Genomic DNA, 12,943 nt, shown 5'->3' with positions numbered 1-12,943 from the left:
GTTTCCACAATATATTATATGAACAAAATAAGAGGATTTCATTACATTTGTTGCCAAATTATACACATGTAATTTTTAATTAACAAAATACAGCTATGCATTTTCATAGTTGGCTCCAACACATGTTCTATGCAATACTAACTTCTACTTTTGTGATGCACATACAGAATTCTTTGTGCAAGTTGATATTTGCATTTATCTAACTCAGTTTCTTTTGTGATTAATAACAGAACTAATAACAGGTATTCACCGTTTATAAAAGAACTCAAATAACCTTTCACAAAATGCAGTTTAAAGAGAAATAGTAATATATGTCTAGACTAAATTAACTTACCCGTCCCCATGTTCCTTTCAGCTGAGAGAGTCTGTCGTGGTTATAAGTTGATCTCTATCAGTTGCTGCTTCTGCTTGCTCTCTGTCTTTGATAACGCTGCCCTCTCAGTTTTTGCAGCTGCAGATGAAGCAGTATGCAAATACAGAAATGAGCAGATAATTTAATAGTAACGTCTCAGAATATGCTAATGTAACAACATTTGCCTGAACTGAATGAACATTTTTGTGATGACGCTCAAAAGGTTGGACAAATCTTACAAGAGTATTATTTATATCTGTATATTGTGCCAATGTTGTACATATATCCCTGTAGACAATCACCGATTGTGGTTAGCTACATTGTTCTTGTGCTGCACTGTACTCACATTCATGCACCCTTACAGACACTCTTTGGCTCATCAGATGAACACAAAAGACAAAGAAGTGCTAAAAATGTAAGAGTTTATTGCACAAAGATTCACCAAATAACATTACAGTGGCTGTTTGGCAAAGACTGTTGTTATTAAGTGTCAATGCAAACAGTAAAACTGTATATTATTGATTTTGTATGGAAGTAGTCACTGGTGCAGAGATGGAAAAAATGTAAATATGTTTTTGCTTCTTTGTTAGCATTAGCTGTGCTTTAAAAACACAGTAATGCTTCCTGCACACGTGTTGGAGAGTTTCTGTGTGTTTGCACATTAGCTGTAATTATCTGGTTGATCTAGATGTTCAGATAGAACTAAGTAGAGGTGCCCAAGGACACTTTTCAAATAATAGAATACCATATGTCTCAAGCAGTTGATTTTTCTCAGTGGTCATGCATTTAACAGTGTATACCAGTACTATGTAAATGGTAAATGGCCTGTATTTGTATAGCGCTTTACTAGTCCCTAAGGACCCCAACGCACTTTACACATTCAGTTATCCACCCATTCACACACACATTCACACACTGGTAATGGCAAGCTACATTGTAGCCACAGCCGCTCTAGGGCGCACTGACAGAGGCGAGGCTACCGGACACTGGCGCCACCGGGCCCTCTGACCATGTATATCATTACTTTCTGCCCATGGCACTGGGTAATCATTGGCATTAATAGTTGTTTGTTTATAATTTATTGATATGATCCTGCTATTTCTTTTGTAATTTCTGAACTCTGCACTGAATACTTGACTTCAGTAATATCATTGAAAAAGATGACATAAATTGTCATATATCAAAATCATTGCCACAAATGTCTATTTCAGGATTCTACTACCACGGTGCCATCCTAAATGACAGCTTGTTACAGGAGTGCATTTTTATGATGTTCTTCTGTTTATTTATTAATTTATTAGTTTTGCTTTTTTCTTAATCACATATTCAGTTATTCTTATTTCTTAGTAAATTTGTTACTTTCTACCAGGGGGATTGTTAGGGTTTTGAAACACTGAGCCCTAAGCCCAGCCCTGAAATGTTTTGGATTTTCCTTTGATAACAACACCTCTTTAAAGTTTTTTTTAAAATTACATTTTATAGTAAAATTTATATAACATATCAAACATTATGAACACTAAAGGTTGAATTCTTATAATGATTCAGAAATAAACAGTAAACAATAAAAAGTTCAATTTGAGTTCTTCTTGTTTGATGCAATAAAAATAAATTAAGCAGCAGGAATAAAACTTTAAAAAAAATGTTAGAATGTCGATGAAGTATTCATTTGTGAAAGTATTTATCTAGTTCAGTTTTTAAATTTTACCTGCCCTGGTCTCATAACTTCTTTCCTGTTATTTTGGTATCTCGCTGTTCAGCTCCTCTGCTCTCCGCACCTTCTCTTCTCTCCTCTGTCCTGGTTATAAGAAGAATGTAATATAAACCGTATACTAAACAGGTTTTCTTTTAGTGGATGGGAGGAGCTGTTAATGAGGAAATTAAAATAGTAAACAAAAACATGCCCACCAATCAATAACAAGGCCGGAGCCATCATACCTATTATTTATTTTTTGCTTTGCAGTTCTACATCTATCCTTGTGTAAGAAAAACGTGTTTAGTAGCCATTTTTTTTTAAATTCTTGACTTAATTTTATTTTTAGTCTCAGAACGAATAGTGAGGCAATACCATTTTGATTTTGCAACAACCACAAGTCTTAATTGAGAAGGGCACAGCTCATCCGTGCAATAACAAACCTATAATAAGCGGAGGCTATCTCTAGTTCTTTGACTGTATTTCATAGTTTAATAGCCTATAAAAATCTAATGTGTTAATCTGCTGGTTATAATTTGAAATAATTTATTTACATATATATATATGAGGATTCCTTTTATTTTTCAACTTGCATAGTGTGTTCAATACTACACTGTGACGTAAAGTATACAGCCTTATAAATATCCAGTGAAATAAAAGAAGAGTAAGCAGAGTGTAAGCCAGTTTTGTCATGCAGACAACATCAGCATGTTTTTATTAACAGGTTGATCAAAAAAACCTTAATGATCAATAAAAAGACACGGCTCTCGTGTAAGAGTATGATGAATATTGTTTAAACATGGTTAGAAACTTACATACAAAAAAGTGAAAGTAATTTAAAATTAAATGTCATAATGTTATTTCAAATCATAGAAATTGACAGCATGAAAGAAAAAAAAAGAAACTCTCTGGAGTTTGTTTGATGGTTCTCTGGAGTTATGAAACACGCTTCTCAGTCTGGAAATCTGATGGATAAGTCTGGGTTTGGTTGTTGCCAGGAGAATGGTAATTTTCTGACTGCATTGTGCCATGTGAAAGGAACTGTAATGAATATTTAATCCTCCCAAATTTTTTAAAACAATTTGGGGATGGCCCCTGCCTGTTCCAATATGACTGTGCAAGAATGCACAAAGCACTGTGTCCATAAAGACATGGATGTGCGGGTTTGGTGTTGAAGAACTTGACTGGCCTGCACAGGTTCCTGACCTCAATAGAACATCTTTGCTATGAATTAGAGCCGAGACTGCGAGTCAGGCCTTCTCATCCAACATCGCTGTCTAATCTCACAAATGGTCTTCTGGAAGAATGGTCAACATACTCCTAAACATCTCAGATGAGTTGAACGGTGGGCTGACATCATCTTAAACACTATACATTAGAATGGGATTTCATTCAAGTTCATATACATGTGAAGGCAGACGAGCAAACACTTTTGGAAATATGAGTGCAAATTTGTAAAACAAAAAACAATGATTCATTTCAATATTCATTGTCTGGTGGTGCACTCTTCTTCAGGTCTAGGAATCCCCTCAGTGATGATTACTGTGCTTTCTGGGATGTTTTCATAAATGGCTGGGTCGATCCGATCTAAAGTGGCAGCAGTGTCTGACTTTTGGGAAGCTTTTGAAAAGGTTGACGACATGGAGCGGGTGGACAGAAATGACAAATGGTCTTCTGCCAGTGCACTCTCGAGTACAAAACAAATGGACTGTCGAAATTTCTTCTGGAATTCTTCACACATGAAAACATAAAGGATGGGGTTCAAGCAGCTGTTCAGAAAAGCCAGACTCACAGTCAGAGGACCATAGATTCTAGCAATACCCTGGAGCTCTAACCTCAATTCTATGAAATTGAAAATGTGGAAAGGCAACCAACAGATGAAGAATGCAAAAATGATGGAGAAAATGACCCGGCGAGATCTGCGTCTCCTTGTTCTCGGCATGCGCATTGCACGGATACCAATGGACACATAAGAGATCACTATTATCAGGAATGGAATCACAAAGCCCATAACAAAGCGAAAAATGCAGAGAGTCAATTTGTGTTCTTTGATTGTTGCAGAATAATCACAGGAACTTTTCCCTCCGTTCCCCACTGATACAGTGCGAAAAGTGGCATAAGGAGTGCTGAAGACGCCAGCGATCACCCAGATCCCAGCTGATATAAGCTGAGCTTTGCTGACTGTGCGTTTGTTGTGTGCCCACACCACCACACAGATACACAAACAACGATCGAAACTCATGGCAGTCAGAGTAAAGATGCTGACAAACATGTTGACTACATTCACAAAGGTGTTGAGCTTGCACATGAATGTTCCAAAAGGCCATTGGTGACTCTGAGAGAGAGAAATGATCGAGAAAATAAGGAAGGCCGTGAAGAGGAAGTCAGCTATGGCCAGGTTGAGAAACCAAACCGAGTCAACTGTTTTCTGCATTTTGAATCCTGCCACGTAGATAACAAGGCCATTGCCCAGAGTTCCAGCTATAAATATCACACAGTAGATGACAATGGAGGCTGTTTGTATGTGTGTGAAAGCTGCATCTTGTTCAGGTGACTGAGTTGCATTGAAAGTGATGTTATCTAAAAGCAAAAAATGTTTTATTAAACAAATCATGTTTCCACAATATATTATATGAACAAAATAAGAGGATTTCATTACATTTGTTGCCAAATTATACACATGTAATTTTTAATTAACAAAATACAGCTATGCATTTTCATAGTTGGCTCCAACACATGTTCTATGCAATACTAACTTCTACTTTTGTGATGCACATACAGAATTCTTTGTGCAAGTTGATATTTGCATTTATCTAACTCAGTTTCTTTTGTGATTAATAACAGAACTAATAACAGGTATTCACCGTTTATAAAAGAACTCAAATAACCTTTCACAAAATGCAGTTTAAAGAGAAATAGTAATATATGTCTAGACTAAATTAACTTACCCGTCCCCATGTTCCTTTCAGCTGAGAGAGTCTGTCGTGGTTATAAGTTGATCTCTATCAGTTGCTGCTTCTACTTGCTCTCTGTCTTTGATAACGCTGCCCTCTCAGTTTCTGCAGCTGCAGATGAAGCAGTATGCACATACAGAAATGAGCAGATAATTTAATAGTAACGTCTCAGAATATGCTAATGTAACAACATTTGCCTGAACTGAATGAACATTTTTGTGATGACGCTCAAAAGGTTGGACAAATCTTACAAGAGTATTATTTATATCTGTATATTGTGCCAATGTTGTACATATATCCCTGTAGACAATCACCGATTGTGGTTAGCTACATTGTTCTTGTGCTGCACTGTACTCACATTCATGCACCCTTTTCATAGTTGGCTCCAACACATGTTCTATGCAATACTATTCAATTCAATTCAATTCAATTTTATTTATATAGCGCCAAATCACAACAAAAGTCGCCTCAAGGCGCTTCATAGATACAGAGAAAAACCCAACAATCATATGACCCCCTATGAGCAAGCACTTTGGCGACAGTGGGAAGGAAAAACTCCCTTTTAACAGGAAGAAACCTCCGGCAGAACCAGGCTCAGGGAGGGGCGGCCATCTGCTGCGACCGGTTGGGGTGAGAGAAGGAAGACAGGATAAAAGACATGCTGTGGAAGAGAGACAGAGGTTAATAACAGATATGATTCAACACAGAGAGGTCTGTTAATACATAGAGAGCGAGAAAGGTGACTGGAAAGAAAAAACTCAATGCATCATGGGAATCCCCCGGCAGCTTCTAGCTTCTACTTTTGTGATGCACATACAGAATTCTATCTAACTTTTTTTGTGATTAATAACATAATTAATAACAGGTATGAGTGCTCATTTTGAACAGTTTAACAAGAACTCAAATAACCTTTCACATATTGCTGCTTAAAGAGAAATAGTAATATATGTCTAGACTAAATTAACTTACCCGTCCCCATGTTCCTTTCAGCTGAGAGAGTCTGTCTTGGTTGTAAGTTGATCTCTATCAGTTGCTGCTTCTACTTGCTCTCTGTCTTTGATTTCTCCTCCCTCTCAGTTTTTGCAGCTGCAGATGAATCAGTATGCAAATACAGAAATGAGCAGATAGCAAAACAGTAATTTCTCAGAACACACTAATGCAGCAACATTTGCCTGAACTGAATGAACATTTTTGTGATGACAAGTCTTAAAAGAGTATTATTTTATAGCTAACTATTGTACCCTTCTTGCATATTTTTCTGTAGAGAGTCCCATTTGCGGTTACCTACATTGTGCTTGGGCTACACAAAAAGTCACTTGACTTATCAGATGGACATGAAAGACACACATATGCTAATAGTTTTAGAGATCATTTAAAAATCTTTCATAGATTTACCAATTAACATTATAGTGTATGTTTGGTATGTTGTTAACAAGTGTCAATACAAACAGTAAAATTCAGTTAAAAAAATGATGCTATTCAGTTCAATCTTATATTTATTGTCAAGGCTGAGTGGCCGGTGTATGGATTGGACCCTAATGCACACAAAATAAGATGTGTATAAAACTTAATTTGAACTAAAAGTAAGTATTATTAAGGTTAAAATTTTTTTTAAAAAGTAAACAAAAGGCAAAAAGGAGCTAAACAATAACTAAACTGGGAAAACTAACCTTAACATTTCAATTCTGCAAGTGAAAACTTCTGCAAGTTCTTGTTAGGATTGGTATGGCATTATTTTTGTGCCACTATTTTGAGCGCACGTAAAAAAAATTGAGCGCACGTAAAAAAAATTGCAGGTGCAAGTGTTGCATTTTGAGGAGAAATTTATTTTGAGTGAAAAAAAAGCTAAATTCGAGTGAAAAAAAACCTCATTGCTGCGTGCAAAAAATGTATTTCAGTGTTTGCTATTATCCACACACACACAATAGCAGCCCCTCTCGCTCAGTTTTTGCATTTGCGCTTGCTCGCAATGTGTTGCTTGCGCTCTCAACATTTCTGCCCGTTCACGTTCAACTCTTTCTGTACACCGTTATATTTGTGCCACAAAACCAGCCAATCACAGACTTGGATGCAAAAAAATCTGATTGGCCGTTTTCGTCTCCAATCAGCTCAAAATGACGAAATGCAATATCCCAGAATCCATTTCGTCCAAAGCTCAAACGAGGCAGTGGCGGAGGAACACAGAATGGCAGAGTTTAAAATATTATTCTTTCTGGGTCACAAAATAAACTTTTAAGATATTTTTATGCGAGAATGGTGCTGTGTAAACTTCAAATATTTGCTCGATTTATCAAGACATCACATATTTCCATAAGTGCTCTAAGGTTTTCGAAGTAAATCCCAAAGGTTGAATCTGTTCATCTGGACATAGCGTTTTCAATGGGAGAAACGTTTAATCACTCATCCAATTGACTTCTTCAGTCTCAGCTGACTGCTGGTTTCCACAACCTTGTAAACAGTACATTTGCACAATGACAGAAACTAGCCCACTGAATGAACAATGGGCTGTGAGGTCAGTTCCTTGATCATTAGTATGCAAATTGTCATGACCATTTTTTCAACAACCACTGATCAATGGCCGTGAGTACCATTCACAAAGAGTACGGGAATGGCTGCAATCACAGCATTGTAAGATGGTGACAGATGTACCTTTAGTCCTCCTCCTGATTCAGAGATGGTCTTTCCCTTTTCACGTAAGTGGCCTCCTTGACTCCACGCTCAAACCAGCGTTCCTCCCTGTCCAGGATGAGTACATCCTCATCCTTGAAGCAGTGTCCACTGGCCTGTAGCAGCTTTCCTTTGGTGCCGTCCCAGCTTTGACAAAAGTCCAGCTGGGATAACTACATTTACTCATGATGTGAAGGCCCTGAGTAAATGTGGTTATCCCAGCTGGACTTTTGTCAAAGCTGGGAAGGCGCCTAAAGAAAGCTCAAGCCGATCCAGGAGAGGATAACCGATGCCCAAGTGAAAACGTGTAGTGATTCCGTATGTGTCAGGAGTATCGGAGCAGTTGAGACGCATTTTTTCTAAACACCGGGTCTTTGTGGCTTTTAAACCCCAAAACACGCTGCGCCAAAAATTGGTCCACCCCAAGGATCGGGTCCCCCGACACAAACAGAGTAACATAGTGTAAATGCCAGGAGTATTGCCAGGATTTATACATCAGGGAAACCAAACAACCTCTGGCGAAGCAGATGGCACAACACAGAAGAGCTACCTCGTCAGGCCAGGACTCTGCAGTCTATTTACACCTACAGGCCAGTGGACACTCTTTCAAGGATGAGGATGTACACATCCTGGACAGGGAGGAACGATGGTTTGAGCGCGGAGTCAAGGAGGCCATTTACGTGAAAAGGAAAAGACCATCTCTGAATCGAGGAGTGGGTCTAAGGGTACATCTTTCACCATCTTACAATGCTGTGATTGCAGCCATTCCCCAACTCTCTGTGAATGGTACTTGTTGCGGGAATTGCTGTCTTGTGTGTGACTGGGTGCAGTAAGGAGTGTATGTGATGTGTGTGTGAGCATGCGCGTGAAGGAAACGCGGGAAGCGAAAGAGGGAAAAGGGAGAGTGAGTGTGTCATGGGTAGAGAGGGCGACCGGGAGCAGCGTTCTAACGGGCTACAGCTTATGCAGGGTGTTTTCGAAGTGTGCAGTACTGTTATTAAAGCCTCATCTCTTCAGTACTCTCCGGTGCCTCGGCTGATTTCTGTCTGCCTCACTACTCCACGAAAGTGGAGGGAGTTAACCCCGAAGGAGAACAAACTTCGGCCCTGGAGGAAGCATCTCCCCTCGTGTCTCCCGACCACGGTCAGGGGACTGATGGCGAGGAAAGGTTAACACTGGCGACCACGAAGGGACCCTCTCACGTTGTTAAAGGAGTGGTGAGCACTGAGAAAAACCGACAGGCTAAAGCGGCTAACGATAAAGCCGAGTGACCGTAATTACAAGTGCATTAGCCCGTAGCTAAGCTAACTCGCGATGGCCGCTGCTCGCCATTCTCGTGAAAACTACGGACTTGAGACCAATTACTCCAACCCGTTCATATCGCTGACCAGTGTCTCCGAGGGTGCCGCGAGCATTAGGGAAGCTAACAGAGACAGAGCTGTGGCTGAATGTGAACATATGAACCCATTTCTGTGTGCCGAAAGTTGTGCTAACACACACGCTAATGGAGAGGGCGTATTCGCGCCGCCCGGTGGTCCTGCCCGGCCGCAGTTTTCCCGCACGAATCCCTTCGTTGACGCTGAATGCCGCAGCTACGGCAGTGAGAGAAACACAGGCAGCAGCATGAACTATTATCCAGCTCCTACTCCCCAAACGAAAATCCACTATCCAGACTCAAACCCATTTTCCTCCGCTCACATGGACAGTTTTGTACACAGCACACCGGCTCAATTTAACGCAATGTTAAATACACCCATGCAATGTATGCCTTTCAGTAGCCTTAATGAAGCCATAAGCTATGGGCAAACCACTGCACAGCATAAACCCCGCTCGAAACCAGGCAAGACCCGCTGTGTGCCCCGTCAGCCCCCATCTGACAGTGAAGAGGACGGTGACCCTAGAGAGAGAGTCCCCACCCTACGTCCGGGCCAATATGACGGCACCACACCGTGGAAGGAATTTCTGCACAGGTTTGAGAGCTGCGCTGAAGCCAACTATTGGTCAGAAAAAACAATGACAACTCAGCTTAAATTCTGCCTAGTTGGAGCAGCAGGGGCTATTATCCACAGAAATCCCCGCTCATCCAAATGGGATTACCGCCGCCTGGTGGACGAACTGGAAACTGCATATGGCCCTTCTTCTGACCATGCAGCTGCTGTTGCTGTAGAACTGAGGCAGCGAGTGCGTAAACCTGGTGAGGCCCTGCATGTTTTCAGAGATGACATTTATGGAAAAGTGGCTGTTGCATATGGTGATAGAGCAGAGATTGAACAAGACTCCATAGCTGTTGAAGTTTTCACCAATGGGCTGGGTGATGCAGAAATAGTACAGAAGTTGCTAGAGAGGCACCCAGCCACACTTGCCTGTGCATACGAAATAGCCCACCGACACGAAACCACTAAAAGGGCTGCGTCTTATGTAACCAGTGCCATGCAGCAAGGAGCCCGTAACGCAGCTGAACGCCGGCCCCGAGCTGCCGTCGTCAGAGAAAAAGACAAAGATGAGAATGTTGCTGAGCATGCACCTGCAGCTAGCCCCACGCCGAATCGTTTTGTCCCACACACACCCTCAACAACACCGAACAATCACAGAAACTTTAAAAGGAGTGGGATTCGCTGTCATAACTGTCAAGGTTGGGGCCATGTCCAAAAACAGTGCCCTTCTCCTCACAAAACCACCAAGGCCTTAACATTGAACAGTAGCCCTTGGGACAGCCCAAAACCCACCGTGCTCCACCTTAAGTGCCAAAGCCAAGAAATGAGTATCCCCATGCGCCTCTACGAAGTGGAGGTAAGTGCTGTTTTGGACAGTGGGGCCCGGAGGAGCATGCTGCCACTGCCCTACTACAACTCCATCCACCCAGATGTGAGGCCACCACTACAGCCCTCAGTTGTTGAGACCTTACTTGGTGTGGGACCTGGGGACGTGCCGGTGCTAGGTGAAGCCCAGATACCTGTCAATATCAACAATCGACAGGTGAATGTTGATTTCCTGGTGGCAGATATAGAAGGAAATGAGGTGCTGCTTGGGCATCCCTTCCTCACTCAAGCTGAAGCACGTCTTGATTTCGGCAAACGCCGCATCATCCTGTTCGGTGAAGAGGTGCTCTACTACCAAACCGAAGCCAGTACAAAGTCACACGCAGTGAGAATAGCTAGAACTGTGGTGGTGGAACCGGGGCAAGAATATATGGTGAAAGCAATGTCGGACTCTGTAGTTTTCTCTGGTCCCCTCCCCAATCAGACCAGGAGTGACATGTTTAGCCGCATGTTCTCCTTAAATTGCTGGCTGTCTGAGTGGTGTCCCAGAAACGATGTGGGCTTCATAGATAATTGGCAAACCTTCTGGAGGAAACCTGGTCTTGTTAGGAGAGATGGCATCCATCCCACTTTGGATGGAGCAGCTCTCATTTCTAGAAATATGGACAAATTTATTAAACCCCTCAAAACATGACTATCCAGAGTTGGGACCAGGAAGCAGAGTTGCAGTCTTACACGCCTCTCTGCAGCTTCTCTCCTCCTGCTACCCCCCCAAAAACCCATCTCCATAGAGACTGTGTCTGCTTCCAAAAAGACAAAAAACAAACTAAAAACCAGCAACAAACAACTTAAACATTTACAAAGAAAGAACAATACAGTATCCACATCTGAACCAAAGAGTAAAACAGTGAAATGTGGATTATTAAATATTAGGTCTCTCTCTTCCAAGTCTCTGTTAGTACATGACTTAATAAATGATCAACAAATTGATTTACTCTGCCTTACAGAAACCTGGTTGCAGCAGGATGATTATGTTAGCTTAAATGAATCAACACCCCCGAGTCATTCTAACTACCAGAAATCTCGAAGCACAGGTCGAGGGGGCGGTGTGGCAGCAATTTTTCACACCAGTCTATTAATTAATGAAAGACCAAGACAGACTTTTAATTCATTTGAAAGCCTGATGCTTAACATTATCCACCCCAGCTGTGAAACTCAGAAACCAGTCTTACTTGTTATCATCTATCGTCCACCTGGGCCTTACACAGAGTTTCTGTCTGATTTCTCAGACTTTATATCTGATTTAGTTCTGAGCTCAGATAAAATAATTATTGTGGGTGATTTTAACATCCATGTAGATGCTAAAAATGACAGCCTCAACATGGCATTTAATCTGTTGTTAGACTCAATTGGTTTCTCTCAAAATGTAAAAGAACCCACCCACCACTTTAATCACACTCTAGATCTGGTTTTAACATATGGCATAGAAACTGAACATTTAACAGTGTTTCCTGAAAACCCTCTCCTGTCTGATCATTTCTTGATAAAATTTACATTTACAATAATTGATTACGCAGCAGTGGAGAGTGGACTTTATCAAAGTAGATGTCTTTCTGAAAGCGCTGTAACTAAGTTTAAGAATATAATCCAGCCACTGTTATCATCGTCAATGCCCTGTACCAACACAGAGCAGAGCAGCTATCTGAACGCTACCCCAACAGAGGTCGATTATCTTGTTAATAATTTCACCTCCTCACTACGTACGACTCTGGATACTGTAGCTCCAGTGAAAACTAAGGTCTCTAATCAGAAGTACATGACCCCGTGGTATAATTCTCAAACACGTACCCTCAAGCAGACGACTCGTAATCTGGAGAGGAAATGGCGTGTCACAAATTTAGAGGATCATCATTTAGCCTGGAGAAATAGTTTGTTGCTTTATAAGAAAGCCCTCCGCAAAGCCAGAACAGCTTACTATTCGTCACTGATTGAAGAAAATAAGAACAACCCCAGGTTTCTCTTCAGCACTGTAGCCAGGCTGACAAAAAGCCAGAGCTCTTTTGAGCCAACCATCCCTTTAACGTTAACTAGTGATGACTTCATGAACTTCTTCACAAATAAAATTTTTATCATTAGAGAAAAAATTACCAATAATCATCCCACAGATGTAATATTATCTACAGCTACTTGTAGTTCCATTGATGTTAAGTTAGACTCTTTTTTTCCAATCGATCTTTCTGAGTTAACGTCAATAATTACTTCCTCCAAACCATCAACGTGTCTTTTAGACCCCATTCCTACAAAACTGCTCAAAGAAGTTCTGCCATTGATTAATTCTTCGATCTTATATATGATCAACCTATCTCTAATAATCGGCTATGTACCACAGGCCTTCAAGGTGGCTGCAGTTAAACCTTTACTCAAAAAGCCATCTCTAGACCCAGCAGTCTTAGCTAATTATAGGCCAATCTCCAACCTTCCTTTCATATCAAAAATCCTTGAAAGAGTAGTTGTCAAACAG

At 40.9% G+C, this 12,943-nt stretch overlaps 1 protein-coding gene across 1 annotated transcript; it reads right to left on the bottom strand.

The window, feature by feature from the left end:
• Nucleotides 1–3,528: 3,528 nt before the first annotated feature.
• On the bottom strand, nucleotides 3,529–5,037 carry LOC102795802 (formyl peptide receptor 2-like). The gene is made up of 2 exons (XM_006801490.3): nucleotides 4,991–5,037; nucleotides 3,529–4,622 (listed from the first exon to the last, which is right to left on the bottom strand). Exons 1-2 carry the CDS (start codon nucleotides 4,998–5,000, stop codon nucleotides 3,529–3,531), a joined length of 1,104 nt encoding a protein of 367 aa, XP_006801553.2. The 5' UTR covers nucleotides 5,001–5,037.
• Nucleotides 5,038–12,943: the final 7,906 nt, after the last annotated feature.

Source organism: Neolamprologus brichardi, chromosome 11 (assembly GCF_056152115.1).
Source record: "Neolamprologus brichardi isolate AB-2024 chromosome 11, ASM5615211v1, whole genome shotgun sequence".
Lineage (NCBI taxonomy): Eukaryota > Metazoa > Chordata > Actinopteri > Cichliformes > Cichlidae > Neolamprologus > Neolamprologus brichardi.
Note: the sequence above shows the minus strand (reverse complement) of the source record. Positions and strands in the feature narration are given on the sequence as shown.